We start from the raw sequence: 27,905 nt of genomic DNA on the forward strand, positions 1-27,905 counted from the left end.
CGGCTTCTGTATGAGGAGAGATTACAGACTGGGACTTTTCAGGTTGGAAAAGAGACAACTAAGGGGGGATATGATAGACGGGGATAAAATCATGACAGGTGTGGAGAAGGTAAATAAGGAAGTGTTATTTACTCCTTCTCATAACACAAGAACTAGGGGTCACCAAATGAAATCAATAGGCAGTAGGTTTAAAACAAACAAAAGGAAATATTTCTTCACACAATGCACAGTCAGCCTGTGGAATTCTTTGCCAGAGAATGTTGTGAAGGCCAAGACCCTAACAAGGTTCAAAAAAGAACAGGAGAAGTTCATGGAGCTGTTAGCCAGGATGGGCAGGGATGGTGTCCCTAGCCTTTGTTTGCCAGAAGTTGGGAATGGGCGACAGGGGATGGATTACTTGATGATTACCTGTTCTGTTCATTCCCTCTGGGGCACCTGGCATGGGCCACTGTCGGCAGACAGGATACTGGGCTAGATGGACGTTTGGTCTGACCTAGTATGGCCCTTCTTATGTTCTTATGTAAACCCAGTTTTAGATCTATTGACACAGGTATGAAGCCATCTTTACTTACAGGCAATGCTTGAAAATAATTTTCTAAAATGATTATTAGTTCACAAATGCCATCTAGGACTTGAACCAGCATTTCCCAAGTGGTTGATTCTGGGAAGAATTTGTGGTTGTTTGTCACTATCTCCTTCCCCTTACCATCACCTCCACATGTCCTGAAAGTACTCCCCCTATGGGGCCACCCACAGTGTAGGGGAAAAGGGGTGGTTTGAGCCAGGTCTCCTGCTTGTGAAGGCTCCCATTGCAGCCTGGTGCACCAGGTCACAGTGCCATGCAGATTTGTCTTGTCCATGATGGAGAGGTGGCCAGGACAAATTTGAGTGAGTGGCACTGTGACCCCATGCACCAGGTTGCAAGACCCAGAGTAGGGGGCTGGCTGAAGCTGCAGGGGTGGGGGGCAGGGCTAGGAGAGCAAGAGTGAGGGAGGCTTGGGGGCTAGGCTGAGGTAGATGGACAGAAGGGAATAGGAGGCTGGGGAAAGGTGCTAGCAGTGTGAAAAGCACATAATTTTCTGTTTGTGTTTGAATCAAAAACATTTAAAAATACTAGTTATTGTGTGTGTCTCCACAGAAGACAAATGCAGTTGATGAGTCGACTTAGTAAAAAGCTTGGGAACCGCTGACTTAGACATCCTTCAAGCTGCTGTAATGATAGATGACAGAAAAGGTGTAGGTAATTTTCAACACTAAATGTACTGCTGCTTTCTCTTTGCATCTTAATTCAAAGGCCTTTTTATGCACTACTTCTAGGGTGCTGGTTCTCCTTTCATGTAATACATGCCTTTGTCTTTGCAATTCACATCTTACAGATGAAGGTATAAAGGTGCAAGGATTTCTCTGTTTGGGCATTGAGAGGGAGGGTTTCCTGTTTCCATGAAGGAAAATACTCTGACTAATTTGTGTTCATCAGCTAAATCATTACTGTTATCTGCTTGCATTTAAAAATCTGTGTGTAAGTGACACATGCTGATCTTGGAAACACAGATTTACTGTTTCATTTCTTAGAATCTTAAGAGTCTTGAGTACTCTACAGAAAAGGCTAAATGTAAAATTAAACATTTCTCCCTGCTGTTTGTAACCAAGATAAAGTATTACTTTTTTGTGCGTGCTCAGTTGCTAGTTTAATCTGAATCAGTGACACACTTCTTGTGGTTATGAAATTGGATAAAACATTGCACATTTAAAAATGAGCCTTCTGCCTCCTGGCGCAAAGCGAGGTATGCTGAAATAGCAGTAGCATAATGTTTTCCAGAAGATCTTTTTTTATGCACAGCTGCATCGTCAGGGAGGCTCTCTTAGAAAGCTGCCCCTCAGTGGAGTGTGTGGAATAGGATCAACAGTGTGTTTACATTCTGTTTTTCTTTCTTGTTTTTTTTGAAGCTGGGAAAGCAAACCTATATACGAGCCTTGTATTAATCTATCAGGACACATACAACATGTATAATGCAAATGACTAACGAGCTGTTGTTTTTTAAAATTCTGTTTAAATATCCATTCGGAGAATTGAAGTAAAAATTAAATAGCAAATTTGAATTACTGATCAAACATTAATTGTGATAGTCAAAATCAAGGCATTGTCAGAATGTGAGCTCCTTCTACACTGCTTCCACATAAAGTTACATTGTTTTTAATCAGTTCTGTAGCATGATGTAACTTATTTTGTACAAAGTACTCTGCTTCTGTGTTACTTTAACATCCAGAGCAGTTCGGGATCTAATGGGATGCCCAGATTTACTGGAGTACGGAACTGGGAGCCAGAAGCTTAAGAGTTGTAATCCTGGTTCAGTCGCAAGATGACCTTGGGGAAATTATTTAATCTCTCTGTGCCTCAGCCTTCATCTGTAAAATAGAGAAATCCTTCACAGTGTTCTGAGGTTTATTGATTGTTACAAAGTGCTTTGAAGATGGAATGCTATGTAAATGCTAGGCAGTTGCTTTCAAATTAACCAAAATTAGTTTGTCTATAATACCAAATTCTGTGTGTGTATGGTATAATGTGTACCTCTCTATCGCCACAAGGGTCTATACACTTTTTTATTCGAAGAGATCCTTCACTGCAAAAGGAAGGAGTGACTGTGTGGATTTATTCATTCTTTGGCACATGGCTTCTCTGACGAGGAGGTAAAAATCAAGCCTCCCTTTATGCAGGTTTTTTTAATGTAACATCATGTGCCAGCAATGCCCCTCTGCCATGTACATGGGCCAAACCAGACAGTCCCTATGTAAAAGAACAAATGGACACAAATTGGACATGAGGAATGATAACATACAAAAGCCAGTAGGTGAACACTTCCATCTCCCTGGACATTCTATAACAGATTTAAAAGTAATTATTCTTGGGCCTGGTCTACACTGGGGGAGGGATCAATCTAAGTTAAGCAACTTCAGCTACGTGAATAACTTAGATCTACTTACCGTGGTGTCTTCACTGCGGTGAGTAGTCTGCTTCATAGCTCTATCAAAAGAATTGTTGTTTAAGTGATATTTATTCAGTGTAGAGGTGCCAGATTTCAGTTTAGATTTGCTGTTCATAAATTACTTTTATCATTTTATGTCTTCCCTCAGGAAATTCCCTGTTTGGTCCCTACGGGAACTTAATCTTAGTATTTTTAATACTGTACTATATTTAACAAGTCTATTTAATTTAACCCGTGGCTAGGTTAACCTATTTTTATGGCTGTTTATTGTATTTTACTGGCTTATTTTAAAAGACAACATAAGATAGTCATGTTATAAAGCACCATATAAACGTTTTGGCTTACTGTATACCTGAAATTGCAATTGGAGGAAAAGATACTTGTATAATTCTGTGAATGTTTCCTATGGAGAAATGATCATTATCCTAGACTGTTTAAAAAGCAGGGCCCAGGCTTGGCCCTTCAAGTTGCACACATCACATCACTGAAAAGATTTAATTTAAAGAAGAGGGAGTGTGTGACAGAGATTATGGCAATAAAATTTAGCCTATGGTGCCAGCATGAGTCGAACTAATGCAGTATTTTGCTGATATGCTGTAATGGGAATTTTGACACAGGCAAGATAATATTATGAGGAGTAGTCCAGTAATTCATTTCCCCAATATTTTGCAATATTCTGAAAGACAGTAATGAGAGCTAGAGGTGCCAAACTCATGGGCACTTCATAAGATTTACAGTGCAGCTCTGCCAATGCAGCCCTTTCAGTCCTGAGCAGAGACTGACTTTTCCAAATTAGGCTAAGCAATAGCTCTTCTGATACCTATTTTTACTTGTTTTCTACTGTAAGTTAAATTTGAACCAGGGTTTCCAGAATTGAAAATCAACACATTTTCTCCTTTGCCACTTAAATACTCACCCCCTCAAATACCTCTAACTTTTAGAATTTTTTCTTGGGCTTTATTTGAGAGAGAGAGAGCATTCTGAAAGACAGTGTTTTCTGCTTTTGGGGTTTTTTTTGTTTTCAATTTGTCACTGAAGTGTTTGAAAAAATTACTTACACTAAAAACACTAGTCCCTAATTTTAATCTATAAATGAAAGCTGTAGCTACTCTGAAAATTTAAAAGAAGATATAAGAACATCGAGGTTCTTGTTATGCCTATTGATTAGGAAGGTTATAAAAGTTATAAACCTGTTTAGAATCTTAGAGGAGAAAGGGAGTGATTGGAGTCATTGCTGAATGGAGAAAGGGGGCATGGTGGTGGAATCAACTGTCATTGAACGTTGGAGAGAAGGGAGCTGATGGTCAACTGTTGGGTGTTACTGGCTTTCTAGAAACTTTTGGAAAATGGGCAGGACATCTGATAAACTGTTTCTCTACAAAGCTGGTTAGCTCATCTTATTTCGTAGTCTTCAGTGTTAGAATGAGAATAGGGAATCTGACTGTGGTAAATGTGAGAATTGTTGTTCAGTAGTGCAAATGAGTGAGTAGTGGTTAGTGATTACTGGTATCAACTTATAAATGTATCAGGGTTAACATGCCCAGAGTTGAAGTAAATGGTAGAAAACAAGTAATCAAATGAACTGAAGATAACATAAACAGGATTCTTCCAATGTAAATGTAAATGTTAATGTAACCCAAGCTGGACCCACGTAGTGGTTTGAGTCTGCTCCTGGCTTAGAGCTAACTGACCTGAGTGCCTCAGCTCAGGCAACAGACTCATGGTTTTAGATTCACAAATTCTAGGTTCGTCCCTGCTGCTGCTGACCCTCACCCAGGGTAACTAGAGAAACAGGGTTTGTGCTCATCTCAAATTGCAGTAAATCAGTGTCTTTGGATTCATCAGGTCCAAACGTGCCATTGAGCAGGGATCATTGCTGAGAAGCAGGACACTGAGCTTCATCATACAAATGAGAGTTTTTTTGATGGCATCATTGTCTTTGAAACATACCCAGAACTAGAAACTGTTCCAGCTCTTAGTGTCACTGTCATTCAGGAGCAATGTCGGTTCTTCTTTGAGATTCCCAAAATGTCAAAATGGCAGTCACTGATCTATAAACAACTAAAAAGGCAAAGATGTGAGCTTGCTAAAGTTGTAGTCTTCTGTTATGCAAAGAATATTGCCTTAAATGTAGCACAAAGTGGACACTTTAAAGGAATAATTGCAAAACACCTTGCCTTGGGTTTACTCCACTCATAAGTCCATTATTAGATGCAAAAAAAAAAAAAGAAAAATTAAGCATTTATACGGTAAAATATATTAATATTGATTCATGGCTATGTTCAAGTTACAGAAAATGCCATCTCCAAGAGTGCAGAGAAAGTATGACAAAGGAGGTCTTTGTTATTTGCTAAGATAAGAAAAATATAAAATGAAAAATATGAGAACATCTCTAATGTAAACTTCACTGTTGGTGTTTGAGGTTTTTGGCATGCTGTTTGCACTCTGAGTGTCCCACTTAACATAATTCTAACTCACGTTTTTGGAAGTTCAGAAATCTTCCACAATCTGAGCCTTGTAGTTGGTGATTTGAAAAAGCAGAGTTGATGCCCCAACTTATGGCCCAGATACAATCTTCTTGAGAGTTCTGAGTGTGTTCACCTGTGAATCCTAGCTACTACATGTATTTTGATATTTGCTCTGAGCCGCAAGGACTTTGTTCTGTAACACACATGATATGTCATGAACAAAGGACTATACAAGGATGGGACAGTGATGATGGAGAAAGCAAAGACCCTTTAGCTGGAGAGAGTTTTTAAAAGGAAAAAGAACTCGTTTGACAGGTTTTTATAGATGTTATTAAAGATGGTGATAACTGTCCTTTTGGAGAGAGGGAGAAATTAGCTGGAATGGGCTGGAGCTGTTGTTGCTGCTTTTAAAGTCCGATCCTGTTTCCTAGAAGACAGCACACACACGCGCGCACACACACACAGAACAACAAAGATAGAAAATGCAACTTCCATCCCTCCAAGAGGGAGTATTGGGCAGAATAATGAGAGGATGTAGTATTCTGCCCATCAGTTAGGTCTAGTTTCTGACACTCCAATTTTGGTTCACTGATTTTTCATTTCCACACTTTTCTTGCTAACCAGGCATGATCTTAACACAGTCCTTGAGTGATATCACTTGGCCTTTTTGTTTAAACTAATTCAGTCTGCGCATCTTGTTTTTGCACCTTTTTCCCATTAACACTTGTTCGAGGTTATTGTGACATTTTACGAACGTACTCGCTCTTTTTACAGTGGAGCTCACAATTAGGGTAAATGTGTAGCTGCGGTGATGCAAATGCCTGATGTGTATGTGCTGCACTGGTGCAAGGCATAGTTTACACTGGTGTGCCATGTCTTGCAGTAGTGTAGCTACAGTTGTAAAAATTCCATCGTAGGCAAAGTCTGATTCCACTGTCTCGTTATCAGAGATGGATTCAAGAAGACAATGCTAACAAAACTTATCTTTAGGATAGTCTGTATATGTAGGCTTCCCACAAATATCTGTTTGTTATACACTGAAATAGCCAATAGTGCTAATTCACTCATATAAGATAGTGGAGCATTTTACCTTTTTTTCTTCATGAAAAAGTAAGGATCAGCTTGGTGTGATCAATGTTTATAATTTAACCTACTTATGGGTAACCTTTAGTTGTCCTTACGTTAACTTTTCATGAATATGCTAAAGGGTTTTGTATATAGTTAATGGCAGCAAAAGGAACAGATGCACAGCATTATTTTTCAAGCACAGACAGTATGTTGAGGCACCATGGTGATTAACTTGATATAAAAATCTAAAGAGATAACATGCTGTAAAAGACCCAGATAGTCTGTTTCCCCAAGCAGCTTACAAATTAAAATAAATGGCGATAAAACTGAATACGCAGGGAGATGCACTAGAAGATGTTAACATACAATATTTTTCTTGCATTACTAATTTTGTAAAATACTGGGATGGACAGGGCATTTGATTGTCATTTGTTAGGATGTCAGCCTTGTTGCTAGTTTGTGAGTTTGTAGTACTCCACGGTATTTAATCTGTTGTTCAGAATTCCTAATTGTCCTATATCTCCTCTCTTCCGCATCTGTCAACAGATATTGTATTACTGTTCTAGCTACCAGGAAGCAAGAGCAGTTAAAATCAGAATAAAGGCACCAGCCTACCCACTTCCACAATGAAACTTCCAGAGTGAAACAAAGACAGAAATATAATGGAAAAGGGCTCACTATGTAAAAGCAATCCCTGAGCAGGTGTGGGAGGGTAAGTAGTATGGGAGACAGATTATATGACAAACAGAACTGCCTATTAAGTTACTTTTCTTTGTCATATTTATCTTAAGTCTGGTCTACACTACAAAATTAGGTTGTTGTAAGATGCCTTGCGTCAACCTATTTATGCATATAGCTACACTCAGATTTGTCTCTAGCTGACATGCATGCCATTATAGCAACACAATAAAACTAGCTCCCCAAATGGCATAAAGCGTTTGTCAACTTACTGAGGTTGACATCAGGAGAGTTTAGATACTGCGTGAGCGGTGTTAACTGTAACAGTCCTCCAGCAGCTGTCCCCCAGTGCCCCATTCCCTGCAAGAGTAACTGCTCTGGTACTATGTTAAACTCCTCTACTCAAGGGTCACAGAGTTGAAATGCCATTTCCTGACTGCCCATCATGGTGAACATACCTAGCTGCTCACTCTTATGTGCAACTGCCCAACTGATTCCTGCCTGGAGTAGACAGGAAATATTGGATCTCCTGGGCCTGTGGGGAGAAGAGATTATGCAAGCACAGCTACAGATCAGCCATAGAAACGTTAAAAATTGGTATAGCATTGCCTGTGTGGCTTATTTGCACATTACTTTTCTGCACTGTTTTTTCCCACCCAATAAAGTTCTGTTTTTGGATAATCAAATTACCTTTATTAGTTCACAACTAATATTGCAGAATGGTAGTCAAAGCAAACAGTACTTGTAAATGCATACCAAGCACCACAGAATTCATAACCATCAGGAAAATACCCAGTCCTATTTATAAATGCACAGCAAGCACTGTGCAGTTCTTAGCAGCACTCAAAGCTCCAGGTCCAGAGAACTCTCCAGCACAGAACACTACTGTGGCTGACTTTAAAGTGTTCTTTCAGAGCCTCCCTCAACCGCATAGCTCCACATTGGGTTCTTCTGATAGCCTTGTAGGTCCACTGAGAACCTTGATATGCATATCTAGAGGTGTGGGTGTATTTATAAAATAGAGTTTTTTGGGAAGGTTTTATCATAGAGGAAGATCTTGTGATGTGCCTTAACGATAAACAGATTATGGAACAGTCTGAAATCCTTTGGAAGCTCATTCCACACTCAGATCCCCCTAATCAAGAACCCTTTATCTATGGCTCTCATGCGTTGCATTGTGGGCTTAGTTAGCTGTTTTGTCCTAGAACAGCACAACTGGCCATGGAGGGTGATGTGGTTACTGGTTTAGCTGGGTCCTGACCTGTTGATGGCAAAAATCAACGCCAGAGTCTGAAACTGGCAGTGCAGTTGGACTGGGAGTCAGTGTAAGGATCAGAGCATAGGAATAATGTTCTCTCAGTGGCCTGTCCCTGAGAAGGGGGTCTGCTTTGTTTTACATGATTAAGAGCCTCTATATTATTTTCTTCTTCAGCCCCAGATACAGTGAGTTGTGGTAGTCTATTGTGGAGCTAATGAATGAGTGGATTACTTTAGCCACATCCTTGTTGTTTTCCTTCAATTTACAATACTGTACTTTTATTGTTAAAAGAAATGGTGATAGCAAGCAGTAAGGTGTAAGAGGAGAGATTATCGCACACAACTGCTGATAATAAAATGCCACACCTCACCACCTACAACAGTGCTTCTTAACCTGGGGTGCACGATGCCATTTCTGGGGGTGCGAGACATGCCAGATTTTTTTAGAAGGTAAATCATTGAAAACATAAATTAAGCAAAGGCACGTAAATACAACTACCTTGTTTCATTAAACCTATGTATTTATTAACATTATACATTTTTAACAATTACTGCAATATACAGACAATATACAAACAAATTATTTTCAAGTGTTTTAAGCTAATTGTAGGAGTGCGAGAACATATTTTGAGAACAAAAGGGATGCAGGCTGCAGTAAAGGTTAAGAACCACTGTGTTTGCTTGTCTAAGCCATGGTAATCAAACTCTCCCTGTCTGGGGGAAATCTTGAAAGGATATTCCTTAATTCCAACAAGAGCTTCTTAGCAATAGTCTCAACACAACTGAGGGGGACAAAGTCTAAGCCCAAACTCTGGATATTGGGTAGAACATTGCTGGAGAAAACTTTGGCCTGTATTGTGGCCTCTTAAGTTCTTAACTACACATCAGAAGGTACCTGACTTTTAGCATGTTTAGATCAGAATTATTTAAGATTCCTTATTGCATGGAGGAGGAATGAACTCCAGTTACTGGTAAGATAATTAGACTGATTTGCTGACATTACTGAGTGAATAGGATACCACACAATCTACAGCAGGGAGTGTCTGTCTTGTAAGATGTTACTTATGGAATCTTCAGAGCTCTCTCACAGTAGATTATGATCCCTATTGTAAGATGAAAGGAAGAGGAAGACTTACAAACAGAACTGCTAATAAATAATTTTCCCTTTTGTGTACCTTTTGTCATACAGAATGAGTGTATACTTACCCTTCTGGGGTTTGTAGCTTGTTAGGTTGCTTATCCACTCATAATACTACCTTTCTTTGGAACATGGAGGGCTTCATCTTTCCCCACCAGAACACAATGGAGTCTTTGAACAAGCCCTTCTAAGATGTTGATTGCTCGTCAGCAAACTAGTATCAAATGGTCATCAAATGGTGGAGATGGACCATCAAGACATATTCAAATTACTCCAAACTAATAGAGAGAGAATAAACTGTTCGCCTACTGATGTACTAGACAATGAACAATAGATATTGTTCATACATCAGCGGGGTAGCCATGTTAATCTGGATCTGTAAAAATTTACAGAGTCCTGTGGCACCTTATAGACTAACATGTACTGGAGCATAAGCTTTCATGAGTGAATACCGCATTCGGCATCTGACGAAGTGGGTATTCACCCACGAAACCTAAGCTCCAATACGTCTGTTAGTCTATAAGGTGCCACAGGACTGTTTTGTCATTGTTCATACAGTTAATGACTTCAGCATTTGGCTTCATTGTTGTGATGTGAATGAATGGTTTGCATTATGTTTTAGTATTCATACTGTGGCAAATTGCCGGTACTACTATGATGGGTCTTGCGCTTTTTCTTCTTAGGGAGGGGGTTTCAGGGAGCTGTTTCTTGCCCCTGAACTGAAATATTAACTGCCACACTAGTGTCCTAGAGGAGGGGAATGGAGAGGGAGGGACTCTGGCCCGCCCTCTATGAGTCCCAGCCCAGGGGCCCTAGGGATAATGGTAAACTACTTGAACTAGCGGTTCCTTCCCCTGGGCTACTTCCTTCTCCTGCCCTTCAGCTTGGGAAGGGGCTTCCTGCCCTTCTTCTGCACAAGCCAGGTGTCCCTTTACCTAGGGTCTTGGTGGTCTTAGCCCATCGCTGCACTTCTCCAAACTTCCCTCTGCTTCCCTCCAAACTGCTCTCTGCTCCAACTCCAATCAACTCTGTTTCTACTCCTTCAAACTGTTTTCTGTTCCAACACCTTTCCCTGTCCGATTGAAGCAGGGGGTTTATATCAGGTGACTGGCTTCAGGTGCTCTAATTAATCTATAGCAAACTTTCTTCTCTCTACAGAGAATAAGGCTCCCTTCTAACCCTCTCCTGCTGCCCTCTGGCCATGCTGTATCACATAACCCAGAAAAAAATGGACTCAAACTTAATTAGCTAACATAGTGACTGTATTTATACCTTTCTGCTTATGGAACATATACAAACACCTTAAATGTTGCTAAAATGATAGATTTTTGTAACCCCTATGAAAGACTAATGACTAGATTATTGGTGATCAGTACTGTATCCTTCTCTAAATTAGTATTCAGCAACTTCCAAATAGAGTTGGTTCTAGAGTTTTAAAACCTGCTATTTTTTTTTAATTTCTTCCTAAATCCATTAATTTTTTAGATGTCATTGTAATGAGCTGGGCATTTTGCCAAGTTTTCAGTATTGTCAGGCTAATGAATAAAGTACAAAAGAACATGCCTGTCTATTTTCTTTTAAAATTTTAAATGGTGTACAGGCTTAGCTGCAAGACTACCCTTATTAAAGCAAGAGCAGAAGTAGGTAAAAACAAGAATGACTTTTCACCTTGTGTCTGCGCATATGTGCATCTCATGTGAATGTAATCGAAGTCCACCTAGATACGTAAGAACTGTCAAAGCTCTCAAATTAATAGAAACATTTTCTTTTAAAGACTTATCTTTCTAGAACTTGGAGAATATTTGGCTCTTAATATTCCCCGAAAGGTCATTATGTACCAGATTTTACTAGTTATGAAACTGCAGTGGAAGAAAAGTCTACCCTGAAACACTCAAACTGAACTAAAATGACATCAAAATTCTTGAAAACAACCATTATAATTGCTTCTCTTACATGGTAACAGTAGCTGTGCTGGTCCCAGGATGTTAGAGACAAGATGGAGGAGGCAGTATCTTTTATTGGACCAATTTCTGTTGGTGAGAACTTTTGAGCTCACAGGAGCTCTTCTTCAGGTCTGTGTAAGCTCAAAAGCTTGTCTCTCTCGCCAACAGAAGTTGGTTCAATAAAAGATATTACCTCCCCCTACCTTGACTCTCTAACATCATGATTGTTTCAGTAATAACTAAAGGTTAAAGTCATTTGGCCAGGAATCGTCTTCCTCATAACCTCATTGTATGCATGCAATAAGTGTTCACTGCCTATTGTGTCCTCTTTTAAATGGTGTGCAAAAAGATTATTTAATGTTATTTTAATGCTGGGCTTTCACTTTGTTAATGCAGATATAGGTGATTAAAATCTAGTGTGTACTGATGTAAGTATGTATTATTGGGTGTTATAAACATCAATTGATTATATATTTTTGGCTATATAACAGAATTGAACTATTCTGATCAGTGGCTTCCAAGTCTTTTATCTCTGTGTGTATCATAGAATCATAGAATCTCAGGGTTGGAAGGGACCTCAGGGGGTATCTAGTTCAACCCCCTGCTCAAAGCAGGAACAATTCCCAACTAAATCATCCCAGCCAGGGCTTTGTCAAGCCTGACCTTAAAAACCTCTAAGGAAGGAGATTCCACCAACTCCCTAGGTAACCCATTCCAGGGCTTTACCACTCACTTAGTGAAAAAGTTTTTCCTACTATCCAACCTAAACCTCCCTCACTGCAACTTGAGACCATTACTCCTTGTTCTGTCATCAAGTACCACTAAGAACAGTCTAGATCCATCCTCTTTGGAACCCCTTTTCATGTGGTTCATGTAATGTGGGGAGAGTGTATGAAATTATATAATATATATTTTGTGTGTGATATATTAAATGTAGTGTTTCTGGAATGTATTGCAAAGACTTACAAGAAGGAAGTCCTGCTCAGCTCCAGAAACAACCCATAGCTGCAGATAGTGGGGGATAGAGGTAGGGCAGCAGCATCAAAAGATGTTCCTGAACCTGCTTAGTCCATGTGAGCATGCTCAGTACAAGCCAAGCAGCAAATTAGGGGGAGGGGGCACATGACCTCACATGCTCCTCCAACGCATCACCTCTGCTTAGCTCAAGGGGGTTCTCAACATTTTCTTTGAGGCCCCCTTCAACATGCTATAGAAACTCCAGGGCCAAGCAGGGGTAGGGGAGACTCAGGACTCTGGGCTGAGGTGAAAACTCTTGGGCATAGGCCTAGTTTGACTTCTGTTTTGGGGGGAGGGGGCGCTAAGGGCTGGCAGGGCTCTGGCCAGCTCTGCACAGCAGGATGCAAGGAGGGAGCATCACTTCCACCCCCGACTCACCTCTGCAGGCTACCCACCTGTCTGGGGCTGTGTGCCGGTGGCTGCTCCCCGAGGGCTCTGCTGGCCCCAGAGCCGTCCAGGCAGCTCTGACAGCCTGCGGGAGCTGAAGAGCAGCTGCAACCCCGGGCACCAGGAGCAGAGGAGGGAATGGCATGGCACCACCAGCCAGAGGAGCAGCTTCCCCTCACTGCCTGGCTCTGGCTTCTGGCCTAGGACCAGGCCAGAGAGTAGGTCCTGAGGGGGGCTGCGGGAGAGGAGGAGGTTGGGGTGGAGCTGCCCCCCAGGACTTCCCCACTCTAGGTAAGGTACTGCAGTTTGGGCGGGGGGGGACAACACCCTCGTGCTCCCTCAACTCTACCCATGGGCTAAAGGTTTCAGCCCCCCCTGCATCCTGGCTGCAGTGTGTGGGAGTAGCTTGGGGATTCAGCCCTGCTGCTCCAAGAAGGTTGGGGAGGAGCTCTGGGTTTCAGCCCTACCACTCCTGGCTGCAGCGGGGGGAGGGGGAGCTAGGGGCTTCAGTCTCCCCCTGCTCCCAGCTTCAGGCCCCCCTTGCTCCTGGCTTCAGCAGCGGGGCGGGGGGAGTTCAGAGTTTCAGCCCTCTCCCCACTTCAGTCCCATGGGGGGGGCACCAGGCTTGGGATTCCACCCCACACCGCTCCCTGCTTGGGGCACCGGGTTTCAGTGGCGGGGCTCTGCAGCCCCCCTGAAAGGGCTCGCAGACCCCAGGGAGCCTTGGACCCCCTGTTGAGAACTGGTGGCTTAGCTCCGAAGATACATTATGGGACAATGCTCGTATACTGTGAAAGGTGCATGAGACACAGAAATAGTCTGTGCCCAAGGAGAAATGGGGTTCTGCAGGAGACATTGGGAAGGACTACAGCTCGGCGGGGCAGGCTGTAATTGAATGCATGAAACGTTGGACTCTGAGGGGGGGGAGTGCAGGTGATAGTAGATACCAAGAGTTGATACTTACCCATCTGAGTAGTTATTAGTATTAATACGTACTTAAAAATTGGGAAATTCTCTACCACCCTCCTCAAAAAAACCCTGAACTTTAAGATGGATAGATTCCATATTCTTCCCTTCCTCTCCAAGACAGACCATAAAAAGCAAATTAGTCATTCAGCAACCCATCTATACTCCACTAATCAGTTCCCCTTTTCAAACCTGCCTACCTGCGTTCCATGACTCACAGTCCACATCTTCACACTCTCATCCTAAGCCACCATCTTATAGCCTTAATGGAGACTATATTTATTGGTTACATTTTGTGTTTTGTTTGTTAATAAAGGGTTTGTGTGAATCTATAGGTGTTGTATGTAGTTTTGAAATGTTGTATGTGAATGAGGGGTCGTGGCTACAAGATGGTTTTTCCTCTAATGTTTAGGAAAAGTTTTGTGAATGGATCTATGTTCATGATCATTATAAATGTGGTTATAAGACATTGGAGAATTGAAATCTGTATGTGTGCATAAGAGCACGGTATTTATAATTTGAAGGTAAGCTTGCTGGTTAGAGGTAGAGTTTTAAAAGGTAGTTTTGGCCAATGTGGAGGAAGTTTACTCAGTCTTTTACATGCCCCTCACTTTGGTGTCTGGATATGACCGTAATGTAGCTATTCTGATAATAAATAGGATTTCATCCTTTAACACTGTGATACTATTCTCACAAAAAATCACTTTAAAAACAAAAGTGAAATATAGAAAGGCAAATTTAGAGGGAAGGAATTGACATTTTATTTGTCTTATGCTCCTGTGAAATAGAGCTTTTGTGTAACCTTTTTTTCTTCTTCTTCCTATTAAGTTTGTGCTGAAGCCTTCAACCCAGATGAGGAAGAAGAAGATACAGAACCAAGGGTAAGAATGGGCAAATCACATCTGGCATAGTCTTTTGCATACATTAATGTACATGTGAAGCACATCATCCCCTTGTCAGTTCTACATTTAATTCTGCAAAATGAAATAATTACTGACAAAGCAGAATTATTCTGAAATACTAAGTCTCTTTGTTCTGGGCATTCCTTTGGGCATTATGGGCTTTAACTTACAAATTTGTTGTCCAAAAAGATTTTAAAATTGTATCTATAGGCCTAATTATCTGCTTAAGTAACACTTGTTCAGACAATTCCTGGAGCACTGGTGCTAGTGTGGCGAGTTAGTGAAGGTTTAGCACAGCTCTCTGTCCGGATGCCTAGAATACCTCTCATGTTTTTCACTGCCTTTCTTGTCAAAACAGTTCTGTTCTGGGAGAGCTTACCTGCTGCTTATATTGGAAATGCTTTGTTGAAATGTGCTTGAGCCTATAATCACCGATTGTTGTATCTTTTTAAATGCAGGCAATTTATAGGGATTATTACAGTTCAGATATTGTAATTGTATTTCTCGAGAGCTACTGTATATAACAAAATCTTGGTTGATAGGGATTCATATTTCCTTTAGGGACTTGTACTTTTGGAATGAAGCTCAGCTGCCTTGTCAGTCTTAAGGATATGTCAGATTTTCAATATTGTGAAAATCTAAAGCCATTTTAATTTATTCAAAGGAGAAGATTCTTTTTAAATATTTTATTGCAAAATACTGAAAAATAGATGATAGGTGTGTCTAGTAACTGCAAATATGTTTTTGAAAAATGGATTCATTTGTGTTAGAGCAGAGGTTCTCAAACTGGGGGTCATGACCACTCGGGGTCATGAGATTATTACGTGGGGTCGCGAGCTGTCAGCCTCTACTCCATATACTGCTTTGCCTCCAGCATTTATAATGGTATTAAATATTAAAAATGTGTTTTTAATTTATAAGGGGGGGGTCACACTCAGACGCTTGCTGTGTGAAATGGGGTCACAAATACAAAAGTTTGAGAACCGCCATGTTAGAAGTTTTGATTCCTGAGTAGTATTTTGACTTGTATTGTTTTTACATCAGATTTTTCAGTGTGTTCTCATTCTTTTTTACTTAATGGTGCAACTTTCTTTCAGAATCCTGGCTATCTATGTGGTTAATTTGAATCAATTCATCCTCTTATCTGCTTACTATCCAATTTTAACCCCCAGTGAGTTTACTTTGACTTTGTTTTCATTATAATAAGGAATTATTTTAGTGAAGAAATGAACATTTGTTCTCTTTATCTGGGAAGACATCTGAAGAAAACCAAAACTAAAAACTTCAGTTTTCAAGTTCTTTAGATGATTTACTGGTGGTTATGGCCACTAGAAACATGTACCATAAGATTTTTGTACTGTCTAGGTATTTCTACTATGATCCTCACAAAGGTGTCTGGGTAGTATACCATGTATTTTGGATCTCATCAAGATTTTCAGTACTACAGATACTTTCAGTGGAATTTAAGGCTTTCAAAAAATAACATTTCAAATTCATTTATTGTCCACATAGACCCCACTCTCATGTGCATCTGCATCAAAATCTGAACCTTCTAGAAAGTTGTAGCCATTGGAGTTGCAAATACACTTGCTTGTGGAATCAACACTTACTGTGAGGCTACATACGTTGCTATTGCTGGGATACCCTCTGTTTCTCCTCCTTGTTCATTTCTTTCTTGGCTATTTTTCTCTAGAAACATGGTTTACAGTCTACTTCTATTAATTTAATTTAATTTTGAGTTTAGAAAAAAGTAAATAACTTTTGTTGTTAGTAAGCTGTGTGAATCTACTGGACAAACTGTTGTCATCTGAGATCTCAGTTTTCTTTTTATAAGCCCATCTTTTAGGATTGAATGACTAATTTTCACTGGTGCAAGGGAAAGATTTTAGTTGCTGACCTCCCGTGTCTGAAAGTGCCTGGGAAGGGTAATTTGTCAGGGAGAAGCTCCTTCTGCACTAGCTTCACCTCTCCCATTCTCATAAAGGTCATGAGTCTCTTCTCCAGTTCTTGCTTGTAAAAGGCACAGAGATCTCTGGATCAGACATGGTCACAGCAGTTGAACTGGTGCCTGGTCCCTCTTTGCTCGCCTACGTTCTGAACTTGGAGGAAAGAGAAAATAGAACAGTTTAGAAGAAAAGAGAGGTCTGACTTTTTGTTTTTTTACTTGGAATTGTTTTCTTGTTCCTTTTCTTCCAAGTTCTTGTGTGTGTGCAGGAGGGCGGGTTTCTTTTCCATCCTTCCATGCCATACTCTGATCTAGTCTCTTAGGCAGGCTTTGTGTTTCAGCTGCCTGAAGATCACTAAACAATTCAGAAGTGGGAAAGAGTGGAAAAGAATTCCAGAATTTTAAAAATAAATTCTTTTTCTCAAACAACTACTTTTGAGACATATTTATATGTCAAATGCTCTCGTTAAGTATTAGTGGAGCTGTTATGATGCGGAATATTAAAACAACAAAATAGTTCATTGAAGAGCAATAGTAAAACAGCTTTTGCTCACTCAGTTAAATTTTCTAAATATTTGAGTATTTGTTTTTGTCTGGATGTTCTTTAAAAATATGCTTTGTCAGAATATCAGTTTTTTTAAGTATGAGTTCCTGAACAATTATTGCCGCTATTCAGATATTATTTTTTCTTTCACTTTTCTTTTATACATTATTTCACTTTTCATTCTTTTGAGGTTCCAGCTACATCAAGGTTCTTACTTAACATTGTGATTCACTTTGTGAGGTTAAGTATGCTGCAGATTGTGATCAGACCTCTTCACTGTCATGACAGGTTTTGTTTTGTTTTTCTTTGCAGGTAGTTCATCCAAAAACAGATGAGCAGAGATGTAGACTGCAGGAAGCATGCAAAGATATACTCCTCTTCAAAAACCTAGATCAGGTAGTACTGCTTCAATGTTCGAACTACAGTCACTTACCGTATGTATAATTACTAGCTATTTATATTGTTCTCAATAGTGGAATATTGCAGAAGGAGTATTGTAGGAATACAAGGACATCTGAATTTGTATCCTGTAATAGCCTCATTACAAAGGAGGATTCAACTAAGAAGCAAATATCAAACTTGTAAAAGATTTAAGTAGAAATAGATCCAGGTAATCTTCTCCATTATAGTCATCTTCTCCTGATTGAATGAGGGGAGGAATAGCCCAGTGGTTAGAGCATTGGCCTGCTAAACCCAGGGTTGTGAGTTCAGCCCTTGAGGGGACCATTTAGGGATCTGGAGCAAAAAAAATAGTTGGGGATTGGTCCTGCTTTGAGCAGGGGGTTGGACTAGATGACCTCCTGAGGTCCCTTCCAACCCTAATATTCTATGATTCTATGAAAAGATGACTATGAAGAATTTCTATTATTTCAAAAATCTAACCCCCCAAACTAGTAACAGAATATGAGGATGTTTAAATTACAGTTGAATACATTTTTAAATAAAACTAGCTAGATGGCATAAGTATTCTCCAGTCAAGTCTTGAGCTCAGAATCCTGAGCTCTCCTTTGTAACCATTGCTAATGTTTTGCCCTGAACCATCACAGGATTCCAATTATCTTTTTGGCTGTTGGAAACCAGAGGGTAAAAAACGTGATTTAGTCAGGTAGAACTTGAACAGAATCGCTTCTTGCCCCTCACAAAAGAGCAGCACTGTCTTACGTAGCAGGTTGGTTAGACAAGCTTTGGAAGCCAGAAGGCCAAGAGCCAGAATGCTTTTTGTAATATACTGTGAAACCAAGGTAGCCGAACAGTCAAAGGCCTGACAGCCTTATTGCTGCTGCTACCTTGAGAATCACAAAGAGCTATTAAAAGAAGCAGTACGAAAATTTCTAAACTCTTGTAGCTTTTAGGTTATGACTCTTGAGAAAGAAACAGTACATTGAAGTGTGAAGTGAGCCACCACCCTCTGATGCAGAAAATAAGAATCTAAAGTATCCTTCCATAGCATGGTTGTGGATTGCCCAGAAACACTGTTGCAATATCCAAAGTAGAAGCAACTGATATGTGATACTCTGCTGTCTTAACAAGAATTTTATAACTGAATAGTTAGGCATTGTAGATCTGTGGTCTGACCTTCCTCAGCTCTTGTTTATATACACAAGTTGCACTGGTATAACTTTCTTCGTATCAGTAGGAACTGCCTTGTTCTGAGACTTCTTGTGCTTTGGGGATTCAGCGTTAATAGTTAGCTCTTGTAGCTGCATGAGTGCAAATCTCTAGTGCAGATAGGCAAAAATCTTTGTAAGCCGTGACTTGCACTGGTGCAGCACATTCTGCTTTGAAGCTGTGGTAAGCTGCACCAGTGGAGAACGTGGTTTATTGTGGCTTTGCTCACTGCTGCTGTGTTACTTTGTGATGACCTTGTCTACTATATCAGATCATTCAAGTGATGATTTCCTTCACTCACTAAAATTTACTCCATTGATATTTGCATACTAATATGCAAGTATTTTGAAAGAATTCTCCAGTTACACAGCTGATGCTCACATGGTTTTTGTCATTGACTCTAACACTCCTGCCCATCACTTTCACAGTGCCAGTTTCTGAAATATGAATTGTTTGCAGTCAGTTTTTGAGCATGTACATAAAGATCAAACACCAATCAATCTGTTTTAATTCAATTACATGTTTCAAGATTCTGACTAACATGATTTTTTTAGACACTCTCCGCAAGAAAATTGCATCCCTTTCTATTTTCACTAACGACAAACCTATTTTGCTAATGCTGCTGTTCTTATGCCAATAAGTGCTGCTTTGTACCAGTGTACGTGATTTTCTTTTCCCTAAAAATGGTTCAGAACTTGGAAGTTGAATCTGAGGAAGATAGGTTGAAACTGAACACATTAGTCAGACACATAGATGAACAGATTGTTGGGGAAGAGTCAACATGGTTTTTATATAGGGGAATCATGCCTTCCCAATCTTTGAGTTCTTTGAAGGGGTCCGCAAACATGGACAAGGGTGACCAGTGAATATAGTATACTTAAAGTTTCAAAAAGCCTTTGACAAGGGCCCTCACTAAAGGCTCTTAAAGTAAGTTGTCATAGGATAAGAGGGAAGGTCCTCTCATGGATCAGTAACTGGTTAAGACAAAAAAACAAAGGGTAGTAATAAATAGTTTTCAGAATGGGGAGAGGTAAGAAGTGGTATTCCCGCAAGGGCCTGTACTAGGACTAGTGCTGTTCAGTATATTCATAAATTATCTGGAAAAAGGATAAACAGTGAGGTGGCAACATTTTCAGAAAATACAAGGTAGTTAAGTCCAAAGCAGACTGTGAAAAATGACAAAGGGTTATCACAAAACTGGTTGACGGGGCAGCAAAATGGCAGGTGAAATACGGAGTTGATAAACGCAAACTAATGCACATTGGAACACACAGTCCCAGCTATATATATAAAATGATGGGGTGTAAAAAAAGATCTTGGTGCCATTGTGTATAGTTATCTGAAAACATGCACTCAATGTGCAGCAGCCATAAAAAAATCTAACAATGTTAGGAACCATTAGGAAAGGGGTAGATAATAAGACAGAAAATATCATAGTGCCTCTGTGTAAAACCATGGTACTCCCACACCTTGAATACTGCATGTGATTCTGGTCATCCCATCTCAAAAAAGATATATTAGAATTGGAAAAGGTACACAGAATGGCTGCAGAAATGATTAGGGTTATGGAACAACTTCTGTATGAGGAGAGATTAAAAAGACTGTGACTTTTCAGCTTGGAAAAGAAACGACTAAGAGTTATGATAGAGGTCCATAAAATCTTGACTGGTATGGAGAAAGTGAATAAGGAAATCTTATTTACTCCTTCAGATAACATAAGAACTACAGGTCATCCAATGAAATTAATAGGCAGCAGGTTTAAAACAAAAGGAAGTACTTCTTCACACAGTGCACAGTCAACCTGTGGAACTCGTTGCCAGGGGATGTTGTGAAGGGCAAAACTATAACAGGGTTCAAAAAAGTACTAGGTAAGTTCATGGAGGATAGGTCCATCAATGGTTATTAGCCAAGATGGTCAGGGATGCAACCACATGTCCTGAGTGGCGCTAGCCTCTGTTTGCCAGAAGCTGGGAGTGGACAATAGGATGGATCACTCAATGATTTCCTGTTCTGTTCGTTCATTCTGAATCGCCTGGCATTGGCCACTGCGGGAAGACAGGATATTGGGCTAGATGGATCATTGGTCTGGCCCAGTATGGCTATTCTTATGTTCTTAACTGAGCAACCTTAATTATGGCAGTTGTTAGGGCTCCAACACTAGAACAATGTTTATACTAAAGAAAATGATCATGATGTGTAGGTTGATGGTACAGGACATCATTACCTCTGAGGGCACCTTACAAAAGGAGTCAAGCTTCTTTCCAATAGCAATATGAATGGTGGGTAGCATTTGCCATCTTTTTCTCAATCCCCCTTGAAAAATATGAACAGCCTGGAAAGAACGATTACAGAATACGCACCAGGCTACAAAGTGTGTGCAGCATCTGCTTGTATCCAGTTCTGTATGTGGTCTCAACATAATGAATGGTCTAATATAAGTAAGCCAATCTTGCAAAACAGTCAGACAGAAATCTGCTCTTCTGCCCTTTGTTGTGATGACTAAGGGAGCGTAAAACTATTTTTACACTATTTATTTGGGAAGTTTTAACAAGTTTACAAATTCTTGCATTGCAAAAATCAGAAACAAAACTATCATAACAGTTACCTTTTGTTTAAAGAGACATTTTACAGATGATAGTAATCTGTTTAACAGGGTATTACCATATTACAGAGTGAGCATCATTACAACACCTATAATATGTTGTTTCTAGTGATTTTATTAAGTTGAGTGAAATGTCAGTGTATGCATTTAACAGACCAGGCATATCTATCAAATGTTAATATTCAGAAACATTGATCATGAGGCAGGGGAAGGGCGCTGATGGATGTACTTTGAATAAAATGTAAACAAATATCTAAGTAGCTATCTGTCCTATCTATTTTGCTGTCTACATAATTGATGTGTTCATTTTTCCAGAACTACAACCTCCCATATTTTTTGAACCATTCTTCTGTGGTTGGACTATTTTTCCTTTTTCTAGTGAGAGGCTACTGATAGCCAAGCAGCGACTAACAGATAAGGGATTAATTCATCATTTCCTCTTGGAAGCTGTAGGAGAATTACCAAAGGATCATTTGGTAATACATTTCCAACAATTTGTGGTATTGGATTACAGATGGCATCCCAATACTCTCTTATGACTGGACATGTCCACCATATATGCATAAAATCTCCTCTTTCACCGCAACTTTTCCAACATTTATCCCCATTCAATCTCTGTTTTTTAACGTGACTGAGGTGAGGTAGCATTGAAACAGTATCTTCAAGAAATTTTCTTGTATTGTGCTACTAAACTAAACTAAAATCACTAGTCTTCTTTTCCAGATCAGACCCTCTTGAGGTAATTTGTCTATCAGCATCCTTGTCCCCAGCATGTCATAAAAAGAGACTTTTTTGTTAGGAAAGCTGTCTGCAAAGATTTATACCAATTAGTTATATTTTTTGTTTGTGTTCTAATTGAGTAGACACCATCTCTTTATTAAAGTTTTGTTTTCTGGAAAATCAAGAAACATAATGCCTGACTTGAAAGTACTGGTACCAGGGCAGAGTGGACCAAGCTAAAGTTAGTTTTGATCTTTAAATAAGTTAGAAAAGTTTCTTTATTGAATAACTGGCCAACCATGTGTATTCCATCACTCTCCTAATCTTGGAAGCTCTGGAGTTCACAGTTTGCGTTAAGATCTGGCTTATTAGCAGTGGGAGCTATTGGCAACAGAAAAGAATTACTTTTCTCTAGTTCTATCCCAACCTCATAGAGTAGCCTTTGATAAAGAATGTGTGTAGATTTGTGGAGGGCATGATTTTTTTTATTAATCTGTTGTAGCCTTGTGACATTTTCACTGCCACAATTTTCTTGTTCCATAAAGGGCCAGTGCTTGCCTGGTTAAGAGCACCCTCACTTCACTACTGCTTTGAGCTGGGTGGCACTATAGAATATTTGGAACAGCAAATCTATCCTGTTTAATGGGTCTGTACAAAGTATCTGCGCTCACTCTTGGTCTCTTCTTATTCCACATAATTCTAACATCCTTTGTGTTCCTGCTAGGGTTTTATCTGGGGTAGAACCATAGGGTTAGAAAGGACCACAAAGGTCATGTAGGCTAATCCCCTGCTATTGTTTGTTCCATTGTCCTACTGGTGTTAGTTTTTTCCTAAAACTTCACAGAATCACATAAGAATTTTGAAACAATGAAGAAGTGCTTGGCAGAGTGTTCATTTTGACTATGGATATTCTTCTCAACCAAGACATTGCATGCTTTCCTCAGCCTTCTAGATCTTTGTTTATTTGCTGAAGTAGTAGTTTGACATTTAAATCTTAGAGCTCTTCTAGGTTGTTTGAGATTTGAATTCCCAGGTAATTTATATAATTTGTTGCCTATTTCATAGAATCATAGAGTTGGAAGGGACCTCAGGAGGTCATGTAGTCCAACCCCCTGCTCAAAGCAGGACCAATCCCCAGATTTTTACCACAGTTCCCCAAATGGCCCCCTCAAGGATTGAACTCACAACCTTGGGTTTAGCAAGCCAATGCTCAAACCACTGTTCTGTTTAAATATATCTTCTAAAAGGCGTGAGTTCACTACCAGAACACTCATAATCAGACTAAGAAGCCAGTGTCCTTTGGATCACTTCTTGCAAGAATCAGAATAAATTTTGGAGTAAAACCAATCCAGGTTCCTAGCAAAAGTCCTTAATAAGCTGCAGATCTGAACACTCTTGCTTGTGGAAAACTAATTGCATTATGTCTCCACATCTAAAGCCATGAGAGAACAAAATATGAGTTCTGTCATGGGAGAGAATCCTGCAAAAAAAAGTGATATTCACTAATGCAGTTGTGTTACACAATATCTTGTGAGTGAGTTTGTAGAATCTTAAAATGCTGTAATGTATTGGGTATGTGCATCAGCTATGCTACTAACTCTTATTAAAAAGGAGTTGGTGAGCGTGCCTGGTGTTTTAACCTCCTGTGGCTGTTTACGTTTGAGATTTCAGGATCCAGCCATACTTGTTCACATTATCAACAAACTTGAAGATTTTTTTTAAAGCCTCTGCTTCCCACCCCCCAAAATAAGGCACCATTGAGCTTTAGGAGTTAAAGTATTTATAGCCACAATGCTTACATTTTTTGACTTCTGTTATTTAGACACACATACTTTAAATACGTGGTTAAAACAAACACCTTTCAGGCTGAGACTGTCTTCTCAGTTTAAATACTAAGCGGGTTTAAGATGAGAAAATAAGGTTTCTGGTGAAAAGTTAGACAGCACTTCTAATATAGTGGTGCTTACAGATACTGCTGTAATGAGTCATATTATAAAACTAGTGTAGTAAATTTTAAAATGCATTAAGCAGCATAAACACTGGATTAGGGGTGTTTGAGTTGCATTTTGGGAATCTGTTGTGATTTAAATATTAAAGTTAGTATATCTGATAGTGGACGGCAATTACAGTGAAAGTCAATTGTCAGGGGTTTTAAGGATAACAAATATAGTTAGTCTCTAAGGTGCCACAAGTACTCCTGTTCTTTTTGCAAATATAGGAAAGAAGTTCAGCATTCATATAAGGCCCTTAAATGGCACAGTGATAGAGACTGTGATGGGTAAGTATGGCGCTGTTATGTAGACGTAGATTTAGTGAACCATATCTTCAGCTGGTGTAGATCAGCATGTCTCTATCAAAGGAGCGATATGTTTACACTTGCTGAGGATCTTTGGCATTGAACCCATAGCAGTGGATTAAGCTGTTTAGGCTTGAACTACAAATCATCGTTTTTGTCAGAAAATGCAACGCAAGCAAACCCTTGAGATACTAAATATTAAAATAAAATTGAAAGCTGTTTAATGTCCAAATATTAAAATAACCCAAATATTCCTATTCAGGATATGAAAATCCATTTGCCTTACTACTTACTGTCTAGAACAAAAGTTGAATTGAACCAGTCTTTTTCCAATGAATAATGTTAATGGAGGTTTTTTAACCTTCCAGGAGCAGCTGTCTCAGGTTCTTGACGCCATGTTTGAGAGGAAAGTGAAACCTCAGGAACACGTCATTGACCAAGGAGATGATGGAGACAACTTTTATGTCGTTGAGAGGTAGGAAAATGAGCCATTGACTTACGAGTTCTATGGAGATAAAAATCTAAACTCATAATTTCTGTTCCATTTCAATCATTCTGGAAATAGTAGGGAATTCCTATAGACTTAGTACCTCATACAGCTTTTGTTTTTCTTTAGTTTTTTCTTTCACTGGCATTAGGGATTTTTATAAACATCTCTATTATTTGGCCTAATCTTCTGTACTAGGTAGCTATTTTAAGGTACCTGGTTGTCAGTCACTCAGTCTATCTGTTCTCTTGCAGATCAATATCTATATATCTGTGTAATTAAGAGATTCTCCCTTTCATATGTATAAAATACCTAATATATAAATTTACCTTTTTATAATACATCAGAGTTTCTCTGAATAACTTTATCAGTGTTTCCTCTTATAAGCATCTCCTAGTGACAGTTGTGTTGATGAACACCTACTTAATTCTTGTGCAGATATGAAGAATATACATTTGTGGCTCCTATAATACTGTAATGTTAATAAGAATAATCATGAATAATGTAAGGATAAGTGGTTGTGGGAACAGGATCTTGATTCAGCCACAGATGTTGATTCATGTAATTATCAGATGCTCCGCTTTCAAATAATGCCACTATTAAATAGACACTAAAGATTTCAAAGCAATTCCTTAAGACAGTGCATTTCCTTTGGACTGTCATTTATGGTATTTTTATGAAGTTTACAAAGCACTTGTACATTAGCTTCTGGTAACCTAGTTAATTCAACCAAATTCCTTCCCCCCCCCCCCCCCCCGAGAGTATGACGGTAGTTGGTACTTTATTGCTGTCACAGCTGTGGGCAAAACTGTGCAGGTCAAAAAGACAATATATTGAGAATAAGTGAATCAAGCCTGCTAGGTAGTATTGTATGACAGTTGAGACCTGACTTGGAAATGCAGGCTCAGCAGTGTCTGCTGTACTGTTCGTTCCACAAATCATCATCTTTGAATGTCTAACATTATCTATATTCTTTTATTGTATCTATTTTCCATGTCCAAAAGCGTATTTCCCTAAAGATACCACATTGACTGGATTTCTGCTCTTGGGTCATACACTTCTGGTTTGAGTTAGGTGGAAATTCCTTTGTTTTCTAAGGATTTTAGCTCTTTAAGCCATCAGTTGGTGTGTCTTGTACACAGAGCAATTGCTAGTGCACTAATGTTCTTGAGAACCTTTCCTTACAGTTCCTTTCTCATCATGGTCAAAGAAGGAGCTCCCTGTTTGAACGGTAACTGTTGTGGCAGATTTCACTTCTCCACCTGCTTGGAGATGTTAGGCACAGGCCTTTCTCAAAGCCTTCTGGCTCTGGTGTAGAGCAGTAAATTCCACCATCCGTGCCTTTGAGGCTTGGGTTTTTGGGTCCACTTTGCTTCAGAGGCACTAAGATGACTCTTTGAGGTTTCCTGGATGCAGGGTGAATTAGGAATATAGGACTGGGACTGGAAGAGACCTTCTGGGTCATCGAGTCTATCCCCCTGCTATTGCAGGCAACCCTGACATATTTTCCCATTCACAGATTTATCAAGCTCCATCTTAAAACTAATTTGAGTATTTGCCCCTACTACTCCTGTTGGAAGGCTGTTCCAGATCCTCATTCCTCTGATGGTTAGAATCCTTCTTCTAATTTCCATCTTAAATGTATTCATGGCCAGTTTTTACCCATTGGTTCTTATGCAAACATTGTACTTTAGCTTAAATAGCTCTTCTCCTTGATGTATTTATAGAGCGCAATCAGATCCTTTCCTCTCCCAGCTTTCATTTTGTTAGGCCAAACAAGCCACAGTCTTTTACTTTCCTCTTGGAAGATAGGCTCTCCGTTCCCCTGATCATCCAGTGGAACTTCTTGCCTGAGGAGGTTGTGAAGGCTAGGACTACAACAGTGTTTAAAAAAGAATTTGGATAAATTCATGGAGGTTGTCCATTAATGGCTATTAGCCAGGATGAGTAAGGAATGTTGTCCCTAGCCTCTGTTTGTCAGAGGGTGGAGATGGATGGCAGGAGAGAGATCACTTGATCATTACCTGTTAGGTTCACTCCCTCTGGGGCACCTGGCATTGGCTACTGTTGGTAGACAGGATACTGGGCTAGATGGACCTTTGGTCTGATCCAGTACAGCCGTTCTTATATTCTATGTAAATAACCCTTCTCTGCACCTGTTCCAGTTTGAGTTTATCTTTCCTAAATGTGGATGACTAGAATTATACACAATATTTCAGATTAGGTTTTAGCAGTGCTTGCATAATGACATTAGTACTTCCTTTTCTCTACTGGAAATACTTCACTCGATGTATCGTAGGATCACATTTGTCTTTTTCACAGTGACATTACATTGGTGGCTCCTAGTCCTCCAGCGATCAATTAATTAATCCAGGTTTTTCTCCTCTGTCATTTCCAACTGATGAGCCTCCCTCCCCCCAGCTTATAGCAGAAATTTTTCTTTTTAGTCCCTAAATGCATGATCTTGCACTGCATGCCAATAAATTTCATCTCATTTCTGTTACACCAGTTCCCAGGGTCATCCAATTCTTTTTCGAGTGCTTGCTCATATCGATTCCAATTAGGTGTGCGCACGCGCGCCGCGTGCACGTTCGAAGATTTTTTACCCTAGCAACACTCGGTGGGTTGGCTAGGTCGCCCCTTAGAGTGGCCCCGCCATGGCGCCGGATATATACCCCTGCTGACCCAACGGCCCTTCAGTTCCTTCTTACCACCCATGTCGGTCGTTGGAACAGTGGAGCACGGCTTAGCTGATCTCCACTTCCCTAGCTACTCGTAGTTCTCTCATTATTCTTGTGTATATATAGCTGAAATTTCTATAGTTGCAGTTAATTCTTATAGGTTTTTATAACATTGTGTATATAGTTAAGAGGGGTTTGGGGATTAGCCCCTCCC

General features: G+C 39.8%; 2 protein-coding genes across 2 annotated transcripts in view; one reads left to right on the forward strand and one right to left on the reverse strand.

Annotated features, from left to right (window-relative positions):
• Positions 1–27,905, reverse strand: part of LOC127053211 (uncharacterized) — a 361,256-nt gene that overhangs the window by 138,405 nt on the left and 194,946 nt on the right. The gene's annotated exons all lie outside the window — the stretch shown is intronic.
• The window catches only part of PRKAR2A (protein kinase cAMP-dependent type II regulatory subunit alpha), a 138,540-nt gene that overhangs the window by 77,469 nt on the left and 33,166 nt on the right, over positions 1–27,905 (forward strand). The window contains exons 3-5 of the mRNA XM_050957510.1: positions 14,735–14,787; positions 17,610–17,693; positions 24,892–24,998. Of these exons, the coding sequence (XP_050813467.1) occupies positions 14,735–14,787; positions 17,610–17,693; positions 24,892–24,998 (244 nt within the window). The remainder of the gene's footprint in view (positions 1–14,734; positions 14,788–17,609; positions 17,694–24,891; positions 24,999–27,905) is intronic.

Source organism: Gopherus flavomarginatus, chromosome 6, assembly GCF_025201925.1.
Source record: "Gopherus flavomarginatus isolate rGopFla2 chromosome 6, rGopFla2.mat.asm, whole genome shotgun sequence".
Classification (NCBI taxonomy): Eukaryota; Metazoa; Chordata; order Testudines; family Testudinidae; genus Gopherus; species Gopherus flavomarginatus.